General features: G+C 41.0%; 1 protein-coding gene across 1 annotated transcript in view; it reads left to right on the forward strand.

The window, feature by feature from the left end:
* Positions 1–1,070: 1,070 nt before the first annotated feature.
* Positions 1,071–18,329, forward strand: part of RIN2 (Ras and Rab interactor 2) — a 42,949-nt gene continuing 25,690 nt past the window's right edge. Inside the window, exons 1-3 of the mRNA XM_008939023.1 lie at positions 1,071–1,136; positions 9,808–9,902; positions 17,574–17,766. Of these exons, the coding sequence (XP_008937271.1) occupies positions 1,080–1,136; positions 9,808–9,902; positions 17,574–17,766 (345 nt within the window). The 5' untranslated portion in view covers positions 1,071–1,079. The remainder of the gene's footprint in view (positions 1,137–9,807; positions 9,903–17,573; positions 17,767–18,329) is intronic.

The following is an 18,329-nucleotide window of genomic DNA, read 5'->3' on the forward strand; positions in this document are numbered from 1 at the left end:
TGCTCCCCGCCATTTCTATTTTAATGTCTTCTGGTATCAGATCAAAACGTGTGCCTCTATCTTAGTCTGTAACGTTCTGCAACTGCAGTACTTGCCATGTAGGTAACTGATACCTCCAACAGAACGCAGTCAGTAAACGTGTGAGTGAGGAGAGGAGTTAGGCTATTTAAATGCAGTTATCTTCTTTTAGAAGGACTTTTTAGCCCTGGAACTTGGCTCCAGTTTAGTTCAATTTTTTCAACAAATTACTGGTGTGAATTGGTTGTGACTTGAGAAGAACTCTACTAATCAGCTGGAGATCAACCCCATGATACTTCTCATTATGTGGAAATGCTCCAGTTATGTGTTATATTCTTCTGGGTGTTAAACCATTCATTCAGTTTACCCGGTAGTAGAAAATGCAGCTTCTTCCTAACTGCATCTTCAATTTCTCATTTGGATATGACTCTCGGAGGACATAACTGTATTTTAGGAGCTTCAAGCTGTTTTGGGGTATGTTTGGGAGTTGGTTAGTTTTGGGGAAGGGGATTATTTGTTGCTGGGGTTTTCTTTGGTGTGTGTTTTTTTTCTCTTTTTTACATTCGTGGTAATGTGTTTTGTCACCTTGTGGGTGATTTTTAATTTTTTTTTTTTTTTTTTTTCCTTCCTGGTCAGCCCCATTAATACTGTAGTATTTGAGAGTAGATTGTAGTGACATCTAACACTTTGGTCTATTTGTACTTCAGGCCAAGGTCAAGCAAACAAAGCAATCATTATGGTTTAGCATTCTTCTTTAATGAGCACATTAAAATCTACTCACATCTACAGGATCAGATGTGAAGCAAAGGAAGAAACATGGAACTCTGGACAGCACTGTCTTTTTGAAGCAATTTATGGAAAAATAATAGACTAAAGGGATACGTAAAGACTCTGCTAGGAAATAAATGGCACTGTTGTTGACGGAAAGGGTTTTGGCAGAAGGTTTGTTGTGACTGTTTCTGTGGCTTGGAAAGGAATTTCCTCCAAACTGGACTAACTATTAAGAAAATGTCTCTACTTGTAGGAGTTGAAGACATACAGTGGAGTCTTCTCCAGGGAAGATGTCGTCTCTGGCAGTGAAAGCCCGTTGTCTGGACAAAAGAGGAAGTTTCTTTAAGGTAAATGGAATATTTATGCAGAACATAAAGCACGTGATTATATGTGAAAGGAGTACTGCAGAATATGCAGTACAGTCTGTAATACACAGCAAGCCTTTTCTGTAAAATGGGAAGCAAGCACTTCATTGAGCATCTCTTTTTACAGGTGTTGTTTGTAGTTGGATTACCACCCAGTTATTTCATGTGTATGTTGTTTTACTGTATGCCTGATAGACTATTTGGTGTAAAACAGTTTGTGGCGTTCTTTGCTGCTAATGTTGAGAACGTAAGCTTTATTATGGATGGGTATAAAATCATTTGAGCTTTCATAAACCGGATTTGTGTAGCTTGAAGCTGCAGTACACGTTTCTAATTTCCATTATTGGATTGAAAATTGCTTTAATTTCCTTGCCTGTTTTAAGAAAAATTGATGGGGGCTCCTTGTTCGTCTGTAATCTAAACACTCACAAAACATACTACCTTCCTATTATTCATATATATTTCGGTTCTTTTTTTTTCCCCCCTGGTTCTGCTTTGTTTGTAGGTTTTTGTGGATTTTTTTTTTTTTTTTTTTAAAAGCCTAAGCATATCTTAGAAAACACCAAGAAGCTGGTGCTTAGCTCACTACCATACTTTCAGAAATCCAGCAAGGCAGGTAGCTGCCTGTGTCTTTGGGTGCCTACATGCTTTCAGGGAGTCGAATGCTTCTTGCTTTAAGATACTCAGCCCAGCTTCCTGGATGATACGGGCACTGGAAGCTAGTAGTTCTTTCCTGACATGAGTGTACTTGTAGAGAGAAAAATAATTTCACTTAGTGTTTCTATGTTCTGGGGGCTGTTTTGATATGTCATGTTGCTTACAGTTCACCTAATACAGCATATTCCGCTATCTCCTTGTTTAAGTAATTCTCGTGTGGAAAACAGATGCTGGAATAGCTGTTTTGTGTGCCTCCTGTTCATGATTTCATGGTTGTGTTTACTCAAAATGATTAGGAATGCAGTATGCCTGAACAGTTTCAAGACACCAGATTCTTTAAGGTCATAAGAAACATTGTCAATTAAGAAAATACGGTAGTCCTAAATTTTCCTAAGGACAGCCTGGCAGGGGAATGGCCTAAAGAACAGTGGGAATAAAAGATGCCTCAAAGCTACCTTTTCAGACAGCTCACCATCCATATGAGAGTGTGCAGGGAAGATGCACTATTGGGCCGCCATTCGGAACCTACAGCATCAAAATGTAAACTGCAGGCAGTCAGTGTATCCAGCCTGTGTTTATTGTACCTGGTGTCTGTGTGTGTGCTTGTGTGGAAAGTGAAATTCCCTTCTCTTTCTTTCCCTCCCCTACATTTTAAAAATTGTGACAAAATAGATTTGCTACAGGTGGGTAGGTGAGCAAAGAACACACTTGGCACATCAGATTTATTTTTTTTAATTTACATGTTTCTAATCTGCTTTTTCTGTATGTCTTTAGAAGACCCAAGAATTAAGATAAAGCCTTTTACCCATGCTCACCTGTACTTCTGTATGCTCTCCCAGATGCACAGAGTGCCTAATATACTTCTACATATGGCTCTCATGTGCTTGTTACTTTACAGTTGTCCAAATAACCTTTAGCAGGCTGGCATGCAGCTTTTCAGAGCATATATATCCTCATAAAGAGTATCTTACCATTCTCAGCAATGTTTGAAAAAATTTATTGATAGATACCAGTGGGAAATTCTCAGGTTTACTTTTGTTTATGGTTCTTAAATAGCTCCCATTGCTGTAGCTTCTAACAATCTCTTAGTTTTTCTTTTTTTTTTTTTTCGCATTAACTCTTATGGCTGCTAGTACACCAGGGAAACAGTATTTCCCACATTTTACAAAGGGCAAAGGTCTGTAGTCTTATAAGCTAAAATCTGAGCCTTTATACCTTGCAACTGATGAAGGATCAAAGTGAGCAAGCAGTAAAAATGAAGCAAAGTTGGAGTTAGACTTGGCTAATTCTGGAACTGAATAGTTAGTCCAGGGTTACAGAGAGAGTCTGTAGTAAAGCAAGAAAATGAATTTGTCTCTTACAGATATCCTTTTTGCTGAACCAGCCTCCTCCTCATCGGAATGTTACAATTTTTATTGAACTGACATCAGAAGTTTTATGCCACTAAAGCTTTTCTCTCCCAAAACCAAACATCAGATAAAACTTTTTTGAATACTGATATACAAGACACAAATAACATAAGTGGTCTTGAGAGTTCATAGCTCACTGTATGAAATAACCATAAGTTGCAGCCATGTGTTGAAATATTTGATCATGTTCAGACATTTGGACCAGCCCAGAAACAGCATTCCCAGTTTGGCTCATCGCTGGCACTTTGCCACGTGGTCACACAGGGTGCTCTGTGAGGGTTGCTGTGCTCTGCTTATCAAAACAGGAAGGAAAAGATGTGATGCCAAAGAGGATGCAGGTCTCCAGAAAGAATGAAAAATGAGATGCTCGCAGGAAGGGAGGTGGTAAGTGCCGAGGCTTATTTGTCCAGTCTGATACTGATCATTGCTGTCTTCTGACTTTGTGCCCTTGCCGGATGAGAAGCACTCATCTTACCTTTTCCTCTTTAGCTGTTGTAAATCCAGGGCTTGGAAAGATTCTACAGTGGTCACCTTGGCTGACTCAGTGTGCTCTCAGAAAGAATAGCAGTTTTGTTAATTCTTTTTACAAGCTTACATACACTTCAACATAAAAACCAGGAATTCAGTTGCCGCGTAGTGATGGATGGGTGTTTTGTTGGATTTTTTTGTTGTTGTTTTTGTGTGTGTAGGGTGGTGGTTGTGGTTTTGTTTGTGTTTTTTTTTTTTTCCCCCTCTAAAGAGGTCCTGAAACGGACATCAAAGCCAGCTACCTTCCTCTTGGGCCTGGGAAACTCTTCAGGAGCTGAATGAGGAAGGCGACCTGTAGCGATGCTGGGCTTCTGAGAGGCACTGCTCCATATCTGGTCCTGGGCACGTGCGTTCCGTGGTGCGTGTAGGCAGAGCAGCTTTGCAAAGGTGACTGTAGCTCCCTGGGAATGTGTTGCTTCTAGTGAATGCAGTTGCTCTGATTTTTTTTTCCTGCTTATATGACACCCTGAAAGATGCAAAGCATCTTTCATAAAAAAAAAAGGCAGAAAAGTGGTGAAAGAACTGAGGAGCTGAGCTGGGTGATGCTTGTGGCCTGTATGTAGGAATGGCATTGTCACCCCTGCCAGCTTCTCAAAGCTGAGATCAGTTTTGTTGAACAAAGAATCCGTTGACAATAAGCATAGTGTGATACATCACGAAAGGAAACGTTGTAGTTTTAAGATATCTGAATTTGATTATTTTGGTTATGGATTTTAGGAATGTAAACATTCAGTACATGGGTATTTGTGGCAATGTAATGTTTAGGTTTGGTTGTACTCGACTGGGCTGCTGCGTCAATTCATCCTATGTGAGTCAGGATGATTATTTGGGTTTACAGTGGTGGTATTGTAGTTTCTTTATAACTTACAGAACAGTGCTTTATCAGAAATAAACTCCAAGGGAAAAACTGGACAGAAAAATGCCTATTTATCATGTTATATAAGGCATCCTTTTAATTCAATTTTTTTTTTTATGTTAAATAATTCAGTGCTTGAGAAGATGTCATACTTCCAAAAGCATTTCTTTTCATGTAAACTTCTTCTTCCTGTAGCATAGCAGGGTAATATCTATTTCATAGTCCTAAATAATCTGCAACAGATTTCTTCAGGTTACTTTAAGTCTTGGGGCTCATGTATGTTTTACGCTAATGGGGGCCTCTGGCATATATATCCATCCAGCTATATTTTCCTTTGTAAACTGCCTCCTAAGGTCTTGATTTCAAGTCTGTTGAAAACAATGTGTGAGTTTTCCTGTTTCTTCCAGCAAAATAGGAGTCTCACTTGTGTGAATAGAGTAAGCTGTTTAAATATTTTAAGGCTTCTGCTAAGAAGGCATCCTGATGCTGCTGTGTGTTTTCTTAGGGTTGGATCTAGTAATAGTACGCACCCAGGATCATCCCTGCATTTTGTAGAAACATGTTATTAACAACTTGTCTTGTATAATGCTAACCGTGCAAGTCACACACACTGTATAATGACCAGAAGTTTCACTGAGTCTGAACGCTTCAGAAATGATGCAATAAAGTCATGAGTACACCTTATGTTATTTGATATAAAATGATTTCTCAAGTGCTGTTGTAATAGTATGTATCAGTTAATTGCAAAAATACCCAAATGATGTGATTCTAAAATACTTGTGGAGGTTTTTTTTAATCAGAAGAGTAACTTTGGTGGTTTTTTTTTACATGAAAAAATTCAAGGAAAATGAATTGCCATTTGCAGAAAATATTAGCAGTTTGTTATTAAAAAAGGGGGGTTTATTCCTGAAGATCAATGTTTTAGTTCAGGCATGGTACCTGCTGGTAGCTGATGGTTCAGTGTTTCGTGGAGTGTGTTCCATTCTGGGGGACTTTGTAGGTCAGGTTCAGGTTTGATGCTGAGCACTGGACATAGTTTCCTTGTCCAAGGATGACTTTTCAAAGACTGTCAGAGGTTACATAGTATACCCAAGAAATTTTGCTTATAAGAGGGAATGTGAGTATAAGACTATTGAAATGTGCCATTTTGTTTTAGTTCTCTGTAGAAAAAGAAAGGATAAAATTGCTAAACACAGGAAAAATTCCCCTCAGGAAAGACAGCTTCTGACAAGTTCCCTTCAAAGCAGACATACAGATAAGAAGTGGTTAAGATTGTCTTTGAGATGAAATTGTTCCACAGTGCTTGCCTTATGCTAGCTTGATATAGAGTGGTTTTTAAGTTAGAACTTCTTTTAAAATATTTTTCAATAACTTTGATCTTACATAATGAAGTACCTTTCCCAGAAAAAGATGGAAAAGGTAGTTGTGTTAAAGAGGCCAAACATGGCAGCTATACAAAAACAACTACAAGTAAGATCCAAAGATAAATTGGATATTACTAGGTATATTGGCTATATATACACCAAGGAACTGCAGCATTGGAAGGGTATACAGTATTTAAATTCATTTGCACTGTCAATATGTTCCGTGTTCCAGGGTCAAACTGATACGTGAAGTGATAGTGTAGGGTGCCAGCTTCAGTTTTTGAGCATGTTATTGTGCTGTTAGTACAGGTTGGTTTGGAATTCTTTGCTGTAGTGCCCAGACTTGTCAGTTAGCAGGCATGAGTCAGTTAAGAGCCAGATAGCACCACAGCAAGGCAGGTGTTGACATAGAGGCTAAAAGCCCATGGATCCATGGATCTGTAGGTGTCAGAACAGGGCATGCTTGCCAGCCAGGGCATTGCCAAGCAGTCAGTCTGTCTCCTTGAATCCTTAGCAAGCTTTTGAGGGAAGACTGTTGAAAGAGATGTATCTGTTGGCAGACAGAGCTGACATAATCCCTTTCAGGGGTTTGGTGCTAATCCCTTGAAAATGAATAGGTGATCAATTCCAATTTGAGCTGAGACTGACTGTCAGTAAGATACAGGTTTGATTTGCTTTAGGTTTTACCATGCCCCATGCAATGGAAGGAGCTGGGTTTGGGGGTGATTCCTCTGGTTTCTTGCTCTCTCTGGCCCCTTTGTGATCCCTCTGTCAGGTCGTACCATGGGGGATCAGACAGGGTGACCCATGCTTGTAGCACCAGGGTGGAGTTATATTGCTTATTCAATGGAAAGGGTTAGCTCTACAGACCTTATTCAATATTGCATGCAGCGGAGCTCTTACCTGCAGTAGGTCGGTTTCATTAACAGTTTAAATCCTTTAATTGTGTTTAATAATATGTTGATCTTCAGGTAGTGACTTCCATCACGAGTTCATATATTAAATGGTTAAATACAGTTGCAGATCACTGTGAATCAGTTCTCATTTATAATGAGTCTCCAGACACTGACTCATGTTGTATGCTGGTAGCCAGCTAGAGGTGTCTTCTGAGATGGCTCCAGGCAAGCTGTGACAGGAAGCCCAAATGTATTTACAGCTGGCTAAATTGCTCATATTCCTGACAACTTGATGCTTGAAAAACTTCACACTCTCACACTTAATAGGAAGCTGTGATATAAGAGTAAAACCTGTGCCTTGCCTCATCTGTGAGAAAAGTCTGCTTTTTAGCTCCTACTGCAGGATGAAGCACTTGGTTCCATTCCTGATGTTGCTGTGCTCATGACTTCACAATTTAAGTAAAGCCTTTGTGGCTATCTGGTAGGAAAACAGAAAAAGCTGTAGTCTGGTCAATTAAAATAATAATTCAGCTCTCAGTTCTGTTCAGGTGCAACTTTGGAAAGGCTGTAACAGCGGCAGAGTTGCTGCAGCAAGGACTTAAATATCCTGGGAATTGTTCCTTAGACCATCAGGTGCACAGGCCCACTCTGAGTACAGTGTATGACAGGACACTTCAGTGGAGGCTGGTAGTTTTGCTTTTGATTTTTTTCATGAGTAAATGTTGGCCCAAAAGCATGTTTCCTACTACTAAGTAGATGGCTGGAAGACCTGAGTGGTCTGAATTCCAGAGGTTTACTGGTCAGATTGTAGTGTTTTGGGTGGCTGATCCAGTTATTGGCTAGTTTGGGGTGCCTGAACTGGGGCATAGGTTCTCTGTTCCCAGGTCAGCAGAAGCGCAAAATCCTGGGCTATTTGCTAGGGTGGCTAGTAAAAGGGCAAGATTTCACACTGGGGCTGAAGGCATCTAGCAACTTGCTGAAAAAGGCAGATGTGCTCCCAGCTTGTGATGTCCTCTGTTTCCTGGTGTCTGCTCTGGAGCTTCTCTGCCCTCCTCAGAGATGAGGTTCAGGTCATTAAGCCAGCAGAAGATGAAACAAAATACAAAGTGAACAAGTCTTCCAACCTTTAGCAAGCTGACCCAGCTCACAGCTAGATGAACAGCCAAGCCAGCCCAAGGGAAGATGTGGGACCTCGCTTTTAGGGGGCAGCATGTGGCACCATGGCGCTCCCCCTCCCTTGTGTCACTGAGAATAGCAGCTATACTGCATTCCAGGGGATTACAAGACCATATGTACTAAGGATGATGATACTAATGTGGCTGTAAAAGAGGGGATCTGCAAGATACAGCCAGCTGTGTGCTGACTAGAGTCTGGTGCTGCTCTCTGAGCACCCAGGTCAAAGCTTCCCTCCCCCTAAGGCGACACTGCTGCCCATAGCCACTGCCAGGTGCATGTGATGATGTCAGGCTCACCTGACAGCAGTAGCATGTCTGTTTTTCACTGTGTAAAGCCAGTGTGGAGGCTGGATTCATTCTTTATGCAGGAGGAGGAATGAATTTACCTGTGCCTTGCAGGGCACTCTTTCAGAGGTGTGAGGCTGCTCCACTGGGACGAGTGCCTCTGTTGCTCTTCCTCACGGTCAGGAAGGCATTGCTCATGTCTTGCCACACTGACTTGGGGAGTGTTTGAGAATCAGCGGGTGGAAGGTCTTTGTCAGCTGTAAGGCCAGTGGTACAGTGTGACTAGGAGCTCTGACCTTGAGAGAGAAAGAGAAGCCATGGATGTAGTATATGGCTTAGTGTAATTCTCACTTAGGGTATACTTAATGGAGTGGGTCTTTTGTAATCAGAGACTCCAGCTTCTTTTGAATTGATCAGAATAATGCTGCACAGTGAAGGAGGGTGTGAATTTCTGAGGCAGAGGAGACTTCCAATAAAACGGTATAGAGAAATGTTGCCTGCAGTTCTTTGAACATGCTGCATTCCTCAGCCTTCCTAACACTAGTGGGACTCTGGGTTGTGTCTTGTGGGCAACTATGAAGACTGACTTGGACTGGAAAGCTGTTTTTGCTTGTCTACCAGGGGTTTTGTTTGCTCTGAGGTGTGTGGCTGGTGGTAGAAGAGATGGCATCACTGCAAACCTTGTCATTAGGCAGGGGAGAGGAAAAACTGCCAGCATTTATATACTGTCATGGTGTGGTGCATGAAGCAAACGGTGCAGTTACTGCAAAGAACATTTAAGGCAGCATGCCTTGCAAACTTCATATTTGGTTTCTGCTCAACACAATGTTTCCCAGACATCTGGCTAGCAAATGCTGCATTTCTCCGGATACAGTTCTAGTGCTAATTTCATGCACTTCAAAATGAGTTCTTGCCCTCATGTCCACAGTTAGGATTGTGTTCCACCTGAGCTGAAGTGTTACAAGGTGATTGGTTCTTTTTTGAGTTGTTCTGTTCAAGTGCAGTTCAAGACCTAATATAAAAAGCAGCCACCCATTTCCTTCTCGCCTTGTTACTTCTCGTCCACCACAATATTGTAACATGCTGGCTTAGTGTCCGTTCTGAAACAAGTCTTGCGGATGGAACTCTTCTAGCTATATTTTTTCTTTCTATTTGAGAAAGTAAATGCTGCAAATGATTAAATCACATAGTTCTTCTAAGCTATTGTATAATATGTTGAGGCTGCAGGTATTTCAATGGAAAAGCTAGCCAATCGGAAAGGTTTTGTACTGGCGCAAAACAGGAATTGCTCTTCCTCTGAGAATGATTGAGTGGCTCCAACCCTTACTTTTTCCTTTGCAAGGGGAAGTCCAAATAGGATGCAATTTTTTTTTTTTTTTTTTTAAAAAAAAAGTTTGTAATCTCTGGTGACTAAACTTGCCCAGGCTTCTTTTCCACGCATCTTTCACTCACATGACATCATACTATTTTTGTCCCTTTCTAGCTCATTGATACAATTGCCTCAGAAATCGGAGAACTGAAGCAAGAGATGGTACAGACAGATCTCACAGTGGAAGATGAATCTGCTGATTTGCAAAGGTGATTAAAATGTTTCTTTTCATAGTTCCTGGAGGTGTAATATGACAATATTTTCATTGTGCTCTCTTCTAGGGTGTCTTATGTTGTAGTACTCTTGATCCCAGCAACATCGGGGGTGCAGAGAATCTTCCTCTTGATTCAAGGAGTTTGCCTTTGTGCATGAGTAGTGCCCAGAGATTCAGTTGTTCTGTGTGCTTGTTTTAATATCTTTTAAAAGCAACTGAACTTCGCTTCTACTGCCTTATTGGAAGCCCTGGATACTGATGAGTGTATAAAGCAGGAAACTACTAATGCTCTTCCAATTGTTCATGGCAATGAGCTTTGCTTGCATGCTGTAAAGACTAAAAATGCCCATTGCTTCAAGTGTCTTTTTGAATATTCAGCATACAATAACATGATTTATATTCTCAGGCTAGGAAGTAAAATCTTGACTGTTATGAACTGGTGCTTAAGTGGATTATGTATTTAGGTTTGTTTATATGTATCTTGCACATTTTTTAAAAAAAATTATTTAGATGGGAGCATTTCTTTAACTTTATTTCTTGAGATTCATATTACAGTGCAGATAAAAATTCTAGCTTTTTAAAAGACATCATACCACATAGGTACAGACTGGAAATTTGTGAAGTTAAACTTATACCTTTAGGTGGGCGCAGTGGGACCCCAGTAATTTGGGTTTGCTATGGCTGTTGTGCTCAGTTGGTAATGTCTGTTAAAGTGAGATTGGGAGGACAGTCAATATTATAATCATAGTGTTAACAAGAAAACATGGTTTTGTACTTAGTGTTGAAATAGTTGTGGCAAGAGGAAAGTAGCTGGTGCAGGTGTTGTCTTACATGACTACAGTCCAGGCCAGTTCTTGAGCTGATGGTGGGCTTTGTTCTTCAAGGCAGTTAGTTAATGAAGTGGATAATGGCTTGTTATTTACAAGTATATCCATGTTTTTTAGCACTTTTTTCTTTCTATTAAATACTTGTGAAATGTCTTAAAAAGTAGTGCAAATCAAACATTGAGAAGCACTTCTGTTGCCCAAGTGGTGAAGATTATGACAGCTGAATTCATTAAAGTCCTTGGCTCTGCCCCTGGTTGCATATTATTCAAGTTTTAAAGCTTTCGAAAGCGTAGTTCTTTTGCAGGGTCAGAAAGGACACTTTCTCCATTTCACTGTATTCAGCAAAATAATTGTAATGATCATTAGCTAACTTTCCACTAAGAAAAGATTTTGTGTATTTCTGAGTACACCATGTGCATGAAAGACTGAGATCTACCGGTTCTAAAATCTTGATGGAAACATTCAGCTGGAAACAATCAGTTAAATCTCCCCATTGTACAGATCCAGGGGATTTTTTTCCCCTGTTTTAACTGCTTTTAATTTAACTTGTTAATTTTGAGTGCAAGGCATACTTTGATTAAAATATGTAAGTAAAGCTAACAGATGGATTAATGCAATTTCCATGACTACTTAATTGCATTAAATTTTATATTGAAATAATAGCCATCCAATAAAAAAAAAAAATCATTCTCTTCTGTCACTTTTAAGATGATAATTCTCAAATAGGAAACATGAATAAATGTATTAAGGTCAATTACCATGTAATTATGAAATGTGCCCATCTATGTAAGGTAAAAGTTGTATGAAAGCTGGTATAAATTAGGTAATCAGTTGTGCACCGTTGCCTTCTATTCATCTAGAACTACAAAGCAAGATTACATTAATTTCAGCCAAGGCTTTTCAGAGTTCTTATTTAAACTAGGCTCCCCACAAGGATGCATTTACTATTGTAACTTCATTTGTAGCTGATTTAAAACTCTGTAATAAATGTAGGTTGCTTTTATTATTGTGTGTTCTGCTGTGTGGAAGTTGGCATCTTGATGTGGCATTTGAATTTGCATCTAGAGAAATTTGAGCTCAAAGGAATGTCTATTTTCCTTGCTTGTTTTTCACCCTAGAATATATCCACATCACCCAGAGCAGTTGTTGTTTTGGAAAGGTGGCAGTTTCAAGAGCTCTGAGAAGTATTCAGAAAAATAAATACATGAAATGACTTGGTGCAACTTCAGTGTTGTGGTGGGGGTTTGGGGTGTTTTCTTGTTGGTGTGGTTTTTTTTTTTTTTGAGGCTGTGTGGTGATTTTCATATGTATACTTCTCCCCCCAGTTATGGTTTGGACTTGTCTCCCCAGTTTATGTCTGTGACCCGAGTAATATTGAGAATGATTCAAATGACTGGGTCTACAGCTTTGGCTTGTAAACATGTAAAAGCCAGGCTCATAGAAGTGTTTTAAGCAGGACACATGCCTTCTCTTTCAATATTCCACGGCATTTGGCGCCTAGACTCTTTCCCAGTGCAGACACATCTCAGTAATGCACATGAGTGGAGCTGTCATAAAAAGGCATAAGTGGGATAAATTTGACCTGCACTGTACTAGTGACCTTCGAAAGGCTGACTAGAGAGCTTCTGTGTGCAGTGGCAGCCCAGGTCCTCTTAGGACAGGGATGTGCAAGTGGCAGCACTGGTAGCATGTAGATGGTTTCAGGCAGAGGCACTCAGTCTTCCTTGATGGCCATGGGGCCCCTGTGTGTCTGTTGTCTTTGTGAATGATGACAGGGGGAAAAGCTTGCTGCTGCCCCTTTGTAGGGAAGGCTGTAAAGCTCCAGTCTTCCGGGAGCATTTGGTGCCTTTGACACGATTCAGGGATGCTTTGCTGGTGGTGGCAGCTGCTGCAGCTTATTCCCTTCCTGCTGCTCTGTTACCGTGACAGGAGCAAGGGCAGAACTCTGCTCCTTCCCTTGTACAAATTTGGCACTTCATGGCCCTCATGCCTCCGTCTTCTGCATTTTTCCACAGCAGATATTAACTTGGGGTAGTCTTCTGTGTTGTGCATGATGAATTGCTTCTGTTGTTGATGGGTATGGGATGGAGAAGATGGTGACAGTCCAGCTGCTGAGGAATGGAGGTAGTGCTCAGCAGAGGCTTTCCACCCTCTCCTGGCTGATGCTCAGTGTGACTGTAAACTAGGCTGGTGCGATTAAGGCCTGTCAGATTACAGGTTTTATAGAAATCCAGGCACCTTTGCAGTAAGGAGTCAAACTGGATTAACTGTGGTGAGCGCCTGAGACTGGAGCAAATTTCACACTCATCTACAATTTCAGAAAGGTTCACTTTACCTGCTTCTTGCTGTTTTCTTTGTCCTTGTGACTTGGAAAGAAAGGTGGACTGTTGCTCACTGTTGAGTAACAGTGGTGTGAGAGAACAATTAATCTGGACACAGAGCTGTGTTTTGTAAACCTTTTCACTGTAGCAAGGACTTGACAGCAAGGCTTACTGAGTTGCATCTGTGTGGAGATGCTGAGCACCCTGCAGCCATGGGCAAAGAGCAGACCCTGCCCTCCCTCCGAGTAGCATGATCCGGGTGTGCAAGTACCCTAAAAACAGAGGCCAATCTAGGCAAAAAAATAGAGTGAGGAAATGTGGACACATGCAAGTGCAAGTTACGAGTCCATTATAGCGTCAAACCTGGTCTCTCGCTTGGCTGATCACTAGCGCTCAGTAGGTGCATCTGGGATGATAAGCTCAACTTCGGGTTGCTTTTTCATCTGGGCTGGTAAACAGCCTTCTTCGTAGTGTGGGAGCAGACTGAATACCTCAAATGCTGATGGTCTTTTAGGTTCTTCCTACAACTCTTCTCATTCCCTGAGAAGTGTGGGTAACTCCTTCCACAGAGGAGGCGTGTGTGTTTATGTAAATCCAACAGCAACTGGCTTAGTTTTATTCAATACCTTGTGCTCTGTAGATTTGTGATCAAGGTGTACGATACAGCCCTGTGGCTGTGAGCGAGAGGATCATCCTGATTACAGCCTTTCAACCTGTCCCTTGTCCTTTTTACTGTGAGCAAAATCTAATTGGTATGCAGCATTGCATTGTTTATCTTGGCAGTTACCTCTGTTTACTTCCCACAATCTTCTGAGTTTTCCTAAATCTAAGGAAAGTTACATGAGTCATGTGTTTTCTTCAATTCATTGTGAGTTGTGTTGAAACTCCTCTGCCACTGGAGAGGAACTAGTGTAGTACCCCTGCATTAGACAATTCATGGAGGTTGATTTGTGTTTCAGTCTTGAGTTTAATGTGACCTAATTGGTTTGTCTTTTATTGGAAGTCACTGTAAAACAAACAAAAACCCCCCCAAAAAAACCAACAAACCAACAAGCCCTCCAAAAAACTAACAACAAAAGCCCAAACCAAACACACACCAACCATGCCTCCCCCAACTAAAAAGTAAAGCCAGGAGGGAAATTTAATTGTTGCGTAATACACTGCATATTTTGCTAAGGTTTAAATTACAGCTGCTTCTTAACTCTGTACACTTGAGTTAGTCACGTGTTTGTGAGGAATTAAAATGGTTCTTCTTTCCATGCCATTGTTTCTGAAGAAGCTACACAGTTGCAACTAATTTTGTAATTTAACTCTAAGACATTACAAATTTCATGAACTCCCTTGTGGCAGGGTTTGACTGTATGTTTAGTGTGCAGATCATTAATTAAAACAATTTTAAGAGTCAGCAAACTCAGACTGTGATGCTCAGTAGTGCCAGACTGTTGGAAACACATTGATTGAAACGGACCAGTGGACTTAAGGCTCCATTTACCTCCTGGACTTCGTGAAGTGGCTTCTCAGTAGTTCAGATGTGGTTCACTAGTCGTGGCTTTTGGAAGCTATGCTCTTGCTTCTGTCCACCAGGTCTGCTCTTTCTCTGTGCCTCTTCATTTAGTATTTGGATAGGAAATAATTTTAACTGTTGCTTATTCCTAGTTTACCTTCCTGCAGATTGCAGTAATGTTCTAGTACTGATCTAGCTGAGGTGCATTGGGGTCATTTGAACTGGTAGTGTTCAGGAGTGCCAGAAGTCTTGCCATGATCAGATGCTCATAATCTTCAACTTATTACTTGAGGAGGGCAGAAGCAGCTGCAACAAGGAGGTGCATGTGTATCTAGGTCATTGAGGTGTGGACTCTCAGATTCCATTCCTCTTCAGATCTCAGCATGTGGGAGAGATTGTGCATAAAAGTGCCTGGAAGTTCCAAAAACCTGACAGCTCCCTGTTCAAATTAAAGTTATGATTTATAATTTTTTGTGGTTGCCAACATTAAGCCAGCCAGACCAAAGAAGAATGCTGTGACCCTGTGTGCACATGCCAACTCTTACTAGGTTTAGGTTCTTCCATGGTAGCGAGCAGTGCCAGGCCTCATAGCTGATACCAGTCATGCACCTTCTTTTGAAGGTGATGTAACTTTCTTTGGTCAGCAAAAATTTTTCTCCACTCGGACATGTTCCCTCCTCAACATGCTTAGTTTCCACCTCCTGACCAAGGGATGAAAGTAAGTTACATATTGTTAAACCTGTGGCAAGTGTTGGTGTATAACTTGCACTTTGCCACAACTTTCCTTAATTTGTGATGTTACTAACTGGCTCTGAAGGCGAGCGGAAAATTTGAGCAGTATTTACTGGAGTTACAGCTCGTGAAAACGCTTTTGTGATTCATGATTTAATTTTTGTGGAGATTCTTACATTGCAACACTGGGTTGTGCTGGGACCGTGGTTGAAAGGGGAACCCAGGTTTCTTATTGTGGCGTCAGAGACCTGCTGAGGTAAATTCTACTTCTGTGCATAACTTGTTTCTGTATATTTTGTGCACCTTGAAGATGTATTAGTGGTTACTAACAGTTTTTGGCATTTGGGGAGGGGAGATCATCAGCATTTTAGATCTAAAAGGAATCATGTTATGAATAAGCAAACGAAGACAAAAAGGAAAGGAGAGGCACACGTGTGATCTGGTAGTGATAACTGATCCAGGTAATGACAAGATTGAATGATTGTGGTTGTTCTTACCTGACCATGCAGTAGAAGTTCTCTACCCCATTTACATTTCTGTCTAGCCCTGCCCAGAGCTGCTGCAAATTGCTGACCAGAGCTAGAAGAAAGTGGGTCGGTTGTTTCAGGTTTTTGGTTGGTGGGCTTTGTTTTGAGGTTGGGTTGTTTTGGAGAGGGTTTTTTGTTTGTTTTTAAGTATTGAGTGCCTCTGTGCTTGTGAAGTCTCTATCCACTTACTCCGGATACAGTAGCTGGCATAGATGGCAGTAAATGCTGCTAATGATGCTTACTGCCTGTCCAAACCACAAAGGTCTGAAGAGCTGCAAGACACTTTTCAGTGGGGAAAGACAGCTGCATTGCCTTCGGCTGCTCGGTGCCTCTTCTGCCGCTGGAAAAGGTTTATGCAGAGAAAGCAGCCTCTGTGCCTGAGATCTTAGTGAGTCAGATCTTGAGCCAGCAGGGTGTTTTTTGTCTATGCTCAGATATTGTCATCAGGAACCTATTAGCAGAGTAACTGCTCTGTAGTGATTTCTAGGACTGGAAGAATCACAGGATGTACTTCTAGCTCGGAAATGAGGAATTTGAACCAGCAACACACGTGCAGACAGATATTCTGGGTTTTCTGTATTCCATGAATGATGGTGAAGCTTTGCATAACAAAAGGAGTTCTCAAAGTACTCCCTTTATTTGTATTTTAAATGCAAATAAAATGTATCTGTAGCCTCTGAGAACTGTACTTCATCACTGAATTTAGCAGTAACCATAGCTACCTTGCCCCAAATAAATTGCAACCTTCGTTTGCCATGTTCACACTTAGCTTAGCCTTTATTCTGCACACAGGAGTCAATCCAGAACCAAAGGAATTAGGAGCATAAATATACAATTCCTTACTTGCTTCTGATCCTGGGAAATGTTAGCAATAAGATGCGAGGTAAGGATCTTTCATGGCTATGACAAAACGTAAATATTTAGAGAATTTAGAGTGTGGTCCATAAAAAAATTAATATAATTAATAAACTATATTAAAACACGTATGATGATTTTTTTAATGAAACTATGCCTTAGGGAGGGTTCTTTGGAATTTAACCTTTCATTTTCTTTTTTCTTTCTCCTTTTTCTTTTCTCCTGCCTGAGGTTCCAGACCACTTGTTAGCAGAGTACAACAAAGATGGATATGCAGCTGCAAAGATGGTGGGGTTGGTGGAGGAGAGACAGTAGTCTAGAGATGATGAAGTGATGCTAGTTTGTGGGCTTCTGTTGTGACAATGATCCCTACAAGCAAACAAAGTGCTTGTGTTTGGTGATCACCAGTGAGTAGTGGGTTGCTCAACTGTCATGGTATTGAACGGATTTTTCTCATAGGCAGGACAGAGGAAGACTTCTGTGGGTTGCAGCTTTTGCAGTCTGTCTGGGAATGAAAAAAGAACTTAGTTGCATGAGTGCCTTTGAAGAGAACTTTTTCCAAATGTGAACCTAACAAAGAAGGTGAAATGATTCATCGATCATGTATACACCTGTATCTGAAGTGGCTGCTGAATTTCCACAAGCTAATAGAAGAATGCTAAGGCTTATCTTAAAGCTACTTGTCAAATTGAGGACAAGTGAAAGAAGATACTTTTTGTGTGTACTAACTATATGAATTCTCAGTAGGAGAAATACCAGCTCAGAAATAGCAGTTCAATAGGAGAAATACCAGTTCAGTATGCCAGCAGTGCCATTACCTCTGCAATAACTCTTGTTTTCTGAACTGTGTGATTGTTTATAGGAGGTTAGCATGTCTAATTTCTTTTTAATTTTTCTCAGTCTAGTAAAGGACATGGATAATGTCTCTCCTGAGAAAAAGGATGTAAAAAGCTGCCCCCGTGACTCTGGATATGACAGTCTATCTAACAAGCTAAGCATATTGGACAAGCTCCTCCATACTCACCCTGTGTGGCTGCAGCTTGGTCTGAATGATGCTGAAGCCATGGAAATTCTGCAGGCCCAGCCTCCTGGGGTAAGAAGTTACTTTTTAATTCATTTGCTGCAAGTGTTAAAAAACAACAACAAACAACAAAAAACCCAACCACTCACACAAACAAACAAAAAAATCCAACAACAATCCAAAACCAAACACCGAATGAAGTAACCAACCAAACAAAAAAACAGCCAGTATCACATCCCCATTTCTTCTGTGCTTTGGATAATTAAAGTGTGTGCTTTCTGAGTACTCGGCAGCTGGACTAGTGGGAATGTGACCCATTAGCTAGGGTGATACCTTGGGGGACTAGTTTGGGGTCCACCAGAGCTGAAGACTAGACTGCTGCAATTACAGCTCCAGAGCTGGACCTTGCTAACTAGAGTTGTATGTAACACGTGTATTTTCCCTCATAAAGAGAAAGCAGCAGTGAAATACAAAATGCCAGCTTTTTATCCTTAACTGGTGCCTGCATTAAAGGGGCTATGATGGAAACCAGGCCCTGTCTGCTTGGGCGAGGCTGATGGCATGCTTGTAATGCTGCCTCCATCCTGGTGCAGGAATGGGCTGGTGGCATCCAGGAACACTTCACCATCAGTCTA

The sequence above is a fragment of the Merops nubicus genome, unplaced genomic scaffold (assembly GCF_000691845.1).
Source record: "Merops nubicus isolate BGI_N331 unplaced genomic scaffold, ASM69184v1 scaffold39900, whole genome shotgun sequence".
In the NCBI taxonomy this organism is placed as follows: domain Eukaryota; kingdom Metazoa; phylum Chordata; class Aves; order Coraciiformes; family Meropidae; genus Merops; species Merops nubicus.